The sequence below is a fragment of the Populus nigra genome, chromosome 19 (genome assembly GCF_951802175.1).
Source record: "Populus nigra chromosome 19, ddPopNigr1.1, whole genome shotgun sequence".
NCBI classification, from domain to species: Eukaryota; Viridiplantae; Streptophyta; class Magnoliopsida; order Malpighiales; family Salicaceae; genus Populus; species Populus nigra.
In genome coordinates this window covers 6920096-6926044 of record NC_084870.1, presented here as the reverse complement: position 1 = coordinate 6926044, position 5949 = coordinate 6920096, and the positions used below count along the sequence as shown (strand labels likewise).

The window sequence follows — 5949 nt, the reverse complement described above, 5'->3', positions numbered from 1 at the left end:
CATCATATTAAGCTTGATATAATAAAAATTCTGATTTTTTAATAAACTCGGCAAAAAACTCGTCTCAGGAAAAAATAATAATAATGGGTAGGAATCGATAATTATAGAAAATGAGAAAATAAGTACATTTAATTCAAGAATTTCATTAAGAAAAAAAAAACTTCTTTCGATGAATTTTTAGTTTATTTTATATATAAAATGTAACAATATCAGTGGAGGACAAAAAAAAGAAGGAAAACATGGACCCCTTTACTAATCTGTCTCGTACCAGTAACAAAAGAAGAAGAGAGGAGTTTTGAGAGATAATTCCGAGAAAAAGAGAAGGAAAATCCTGAGAGAAAAATAATAATAAAAGCGATAAAAAAAAATTTCTCTGCAAAAACAAAAAGAGTCACCAACATCGAACTTCACTCTCTTTCACTATTTTTGAGACCATTTTTAATGCCTTTTCGAATCAATTGCTATTGGAAATTTCAATTTTCACCATTAATATTGTCGAGATATTTTTCAAATAACCTATCCTGTCACGTTTGTTATAATTTCTACAACTATAATTTGTAAATAATGTTGTTTTTTATGCTATTAGGTCTAAATTTGCAATCAGATTATGGACTTTTAAAATATTTTTTATATTTTTTTATATTTAAAATGAAAATGGTTATTGAACGGAATGCAAATTAATACAATAATGCATATGTATGTGTATATATTATGTATGTATATGTGTGTATACACACATCACTCGGTAAACAACACATTGTATTGTATTTGACTTTTCAACTATTTTTGGTGGATAGAAAGTTGAGGAATGAGTTTTTGGATTCAAAAACTTAATTTTTAACAAGTTTTTATCCAAAATATTAAAAAAATATATCGTCATAATCATAATAAACTCATTTCAATTACCGAAAAAAAACCTATAATCACTCTAAATATCAAAATTTAATTCATTAAAAATCAACTTTACAAATCTTTGTCTCCTTCTCACAACATGTTCAAAGAAAAACATTTTTTCTGTTAACGATCAAGCTATACTTAATTTATTGCACACCATGAAAAGTAAAAGACAAAAAGAGCTTTTTTTTATTCATGTTTTAAATTTGGTTATTATTGTTCTGATTCTATAAATTATTGCTTTGAAAAATCAAACATCAAGTCATTTTCGAGATTTTGTTTGACATCATTTGTAGCATGAGAAATAAAATAAATTACTAGGCTTGAAATAATATCAATATAATATGAAAAGATGGTTTTTTTTTAAAAAAGTTAAGTTATTGATATCAACTGTTTTTTCAAGGATTAAAATAAATGGCCAGTTCAAGTTAACCGTATAAGTCTACAATACACACGGGCCAGGCATCACATAAAAAAAAAAAAAGCAGAATACCATCTTGTTTTATAATCATATTTTTAATGTAATTATAACTATAATACCAGTGGGGTAAAGTCGTTAAAAATCCCTAAATAATTCATAATTTATGCAATAAAAAACACTGATTAATTTCTAACATCTTACTTAATTTTAGTTTGAAATATGTAAAGAAAAAACCTAGTTTTAATCCATGGTCAGACCACCTAATTTAAGCCAGGAATAAAAGAAAAATCATCATAATCACTTGACATTTATGATTGTTTATATTTTATGATAAAGACATTATCGGATGAACTCAAGTATTAGCTGAGACTATATTTCTCTTTAAATTTGTTTAAGATCCACTCTACATACGAGGAGAAATTATTAAATAAATTTAATCTATAAAAAAACAAACATTTTTAAGGTAACCTTTTAAAATTACGATCGCAGCAGCCGATTTGTCAACCGTGGGGCAAGGCTACAAGAACCATCGTGGATCACCAATCTTATCCAAGCCCAGCCCATGACAACCAACGGACATGAGTGGTGGATATATAACTGCCGAACTACCATGCTTATCAACTCTTCCGTCACAGAGCTTCCATGGCTACTCTTAGCTTCAATCCAACCAGAATTCCTCACAAACCCATGTCCAAAACCGCTTCTTTTTCAAAACCCTCAGAGATTCCTTTCCCTTTCTCTCTAAAACCCTCAAAACACCACGTAAAACCACTCCATCTCCAATCAAACATCATAACCAGACTCTCAGTTTCAACACAAGAAGAAGAAGTGGAGACTGAAAAAGAGGACCTCGAAGAAGATGACCCAACTGCAGAAACGGTCTATCTTGACCAGGAAACTGACCCAGATAGCATTGTGGAGTGGGAGTTGGATTTTTGTTCTAGACCTATACTTGATGTCAGAGGCAAGAAAGTATGGGAGCTTGTTGTTTGTGATGATTCTTTGTCACTTCAATTCACAAAATACTTCCCTAACAATGTTATCAATAGCATCACTTTGAAGGATGCTATTGTATCCATTAGTGTGGATCTTGGTGTCCCCCTGCCTGAAAGAATCAGGTTCTTCAGGTGATCTTTTACGGTAGTTCGTACATTATATACCTGTTTCTGTTATATATTTACTAGCGCAGACACACACAGCTGCATAAGTGATTGTCTTTACTAAAGATGGTATGTGCCCGATGATAACATTGTTTCTTGGTTTATAGGTCACAGATGCAGACAATTATAACCAAAGCATGTAAAGAGATAGGTATAAAGCCTATTCCAAGTAAACGGGTAGGTACTGTTTTCCGTTCATGTTTTACGAGTATGATTAATGAGGTGGTTTCGATCAAATGTGGAAATGGTCATAACCATTGAAGGTTAAATTTAGATGTTAAGAGTATTAATAAGTTTATCTATGCTTTAAACCTTGTATTTTAGTTGCCTTCCGAAAAGCATGATTGGTACATTACCAAGTTAGACACGAGAAAATATCGCAATTTTTTCGGTTGCTAGTCAGTGAGAAAGGAAATTTAGGGGGTTCTTAAGATACCTCAAAATCACAGACATGCCACACTAGTTTCATGTACTTTGTCATGGAGTGCATTGAGGATTCTCTAGCTTCTTGCTTATCTAAGTTTGAAGTACGATTCGAGTTTTGGATTAGAACTTCTATGTTCTACATTCACAACTTTGATAATTGATATGTTTTTACAGTGCATATCACTACTTCTATGGCTCGAGGAGCGCTATGAGACTGTATATACGCGTCATCCTGGTTTCCAAAAGGGAGCTAAACCACTTCTGGCATTAGATAACCCTTTCCCAATGGAACTTCCAGACAATCTTTTTGGGGAGAAATGGGCCTTCGTCCAATTACCTTTCTCAGGTACAAGTAACTACATGTTGTTGTCAAATATAACATTGAGAATGCTATATTTGGTCTCCGTCCGACACATAAGATAAATATGCCTTGCATATGAATGACATTTGTACATGTTATTTTAATTTGGTATTGTAGACTGTCTATCGGATCACAACTTTTACCATAAGTTCAAATTTTAAAAAGTGGCATGGGCTACAAGGGCCAAGCTTTCTGAAGCTAATAACATACTGCCAACTTAGATATACCATATGTTTTGATTTGTTTGAAAACCTGCTCTGTTCTATGCTGATATATTTTCCTGCTTTCAGCTGTCCGAGAGGAAATTGCATCATTAGAGACAAGATTTTTTTTTGGTGCAAGTCTGGATTTGGATTTATTGGGAATTGAGATTGATGACAAGACAATGATACCTGGACTTGCTGTTGCATCTTCACGTGCTGAACCATTAGCAGGTCTACTTTCCCTCTAATTTCATCTACTTTAGCCTCGGAAATGTTATTTCATGTACACGTTGCTATAGTCAAAAGACCATATATTGAAATGATTCGTCTGGTTATGTCCTCTGAATACCATGTGCATTCTAATTCTGTTGTGGCGTGGGAAATTTGATCCTCGTACAAGATACCGGGTAAAAGGGAATATAGACTAGAAAGTTCTCAAGTTCATGCACTGTTCAGATGCATGGACATTGGCTTCGTGGATAATTGTTCAAAACTCACTTCACCAAGATCATAAAGCAGTTGCATGTTGTTCACTTGTTCTGCTTCATATCTCAATCTTTTAAAATGTTCATCGGATAAAACAATCTGCAGGGCATGATGTAATTGATACAGTTAGCTTTCTCTGGGCCCTAATCGCATTTGTGATATCCCTGCTGATGACATCTTAGGTGATAATCACATTGCTCTGCACCATCGTTCTTATATAGGAAAGAAGCATGGTGTGTTTTTTCTTGTTTCTGAGTTATGGGAAATAGTATCTCTACTTGATTATGCACTTAAAGAATTGGAACTGAAATTGCTGTATCGACAGCAGATGCTTCCATAATTTTCGGTGAATCCCAATGTATATCAAAATATACAAGAATCTGATTCCTGTGATGATTGTTACGAGCACTTATTATTCCTCGGGAAAAAAATGTGATTGCCATGAACACTGTTTATTTTTTAACAGACTTCCCCACTTCCATCTCCATGAAGTCCTGTCTTACTATCTTGTGGTCTTTTAGTGCATCTAATTGTAAGTATGCCTTCTAGAACTTTGTGAGCCACCTATTCGGATCTTTTCGTTTGCTATTGCAGCGTGGATGAACGGGCTGGAAGTGTGCGCAATTGAAGCTGACACATCTCGTGCTTGCTTGATTCTATCAGTGGGAATTGCAACCCGTTATGTTTATGCTACCTATAAGAAAACTCCTGTAACAACAGCTGAAGCTGAAGCCTGGGAAGCTGCAAAGAAGGCATGTGGAGGCTTACATTTTCTTGCCATCCAAAACGACTTGGATTCAGATGACTGTGTTGGATTTTGGCTTTTACTAGACTTGCCGCCTTCACCTGTATGATTACTCATTGCTTTCACATAAACCCTTTTCAGTACTGTTAATGTTGTAGGGCTACAATCTGCAGAAAATTAATGCAATAGAAGCCAGATTTTTGTTTCAGTTACGTATTCATGTGAGTATGGATAAAGATAAGTGCTTCATTCTTACCAATGGAAAAGGTACACTAAATGAAGAAAATAGGAGAGGAAATTGAGATGGAACGTCCCGATTGTGAGCGTTATAACCTAGGAGCTTATCGGTGTAAACACAGTATAGTTATATAATAAAATTAATAAAGCATTCTTTTATCTTTTCAAGTTGTTTTAATTACATTATACATTTACTTATTATAGCGATACATGCATGCTATATAATGTGAGACATATCTTATAAAACATGGATACTACCATTAAATATCCTTAATCATAGCATAGCTCTGTTAAAGCTGGACATGAACATAAGTTGTCTTATTACAAATGTGATTTAGAGCTTAGAGGGTTATATGTATAAAAATATAATAACATTGTTTTCAAGGGGCGTAGCGTGATGGAAAAGAGCTTGAGATTTGCATAGCAGGTCTCGAGTTCAAGTCAGGACGTGCACTTCTTGTAAGAGCCTGGAACAACCGGGGTTTTACTTGCTTACCTGGATCCATAAAATACGCTTTTCAGAGGGTGGAGTTTCCTCGAATAAAAAAAAAATATAAAAATATAATTGAATGTCTATATAATACGAATGATTAAGTACTTCCTATAAGAGTCCTAATGAGACTAGAATTCTACGAGAGTTTAATTTTGTCCAAGAAACTAGAATTACTAATGTGATTAGGATTTGCTTCAAGAGTACCACTTGCACTAGAACTCTTGCAAAAACTAAGTATAGATCGAATTTGAGATATCCTAGTGCATGCTAGGCGTGAGGCTTTGATATTTCTATGGGCTTGTGACCCTCACATGATAGCCTTGATCATCACAATAAAAGCCCACATGGAGTTGGAAGTACAAGCCCAAAATATTGGGCCTTCACATAAGCCTAGCTGAAGTAGGGTTAAACCTACTATCTTGGAAGAAATTTGAATTAACTTAAAACACACGTTTCAATCTAATTGAAACTCAAAAAGAAGTAAAAGACCATATTAGAGGGGGTTTAAGTAAAGGAGAAACCA

At 34.0% G+C, this 5949-nt stretch overlaps 1 protein-coding gene across 2 annotated transcripts; it reads left to right on the top strand.

Moving 5' to 3' along the window:
* The first annotated feature begins 1913 nt into the window (after positions 1-1913).
* LOC133679422 (protein TAB2 homolog, chloroplastic-like) lies at positions 1914-4904 on the top strand. 2 transcript variants are annotated; one of them, XM_062102019.1, is made up of 6 exons: positions 1914-2442; positions 2583-2652; positions 3076-3247; positions 3553-3696; positions 4057-4133; positions 4546-4738. In XM_062102019.1, the coding sequence occupies exons 1-5, from the start codon at positions 1958-1960 to the stop codon at positions 4131-4133; spliced, it is 948 nt and encodes a 315-aa protein (XP_061958003.1). In that variant the 5' UTR covers positions 1914-1957; the 3' UTR covers positions 4546-4738. The 2 variants fall into 2 exon arrangements, with proteins under 2 accessions (XP_061958003.1, XP_061958002.1); XM_062102018.1 differs by lacking the exon at positions 4057-4133 and having other exon boundaries at positions 4546-4904.
* The last annotated feature ends 1045 nt before the right edge of the window (positions 4905-5949 follow it).

Excerpts from the sequence above, each read along its gene's own strand:
- LOC133679422 (XM_062102018.1), top strand. The coding sequence starts at position 1,958 with ATGGCTACTCTTAGCTTCAATCCAACCAGAATTCCTCACAAACCCATG. Across the intron at positions 2,443-2,582 it reads GAAAGAATCAGGTTCTTCAG|GTCACAGATGCAGACAATTA; the intron begins GTGATCTTTTAC and ends CTTGGTTTATAG. Across the intron at positions 2,653-3,075 it reads AGCCTATTCCAAGTAAACGG|TGCATATCACTACTTCTATG; the intron begins GTAGGTACTGTT and ends ATGTTTTTACAG.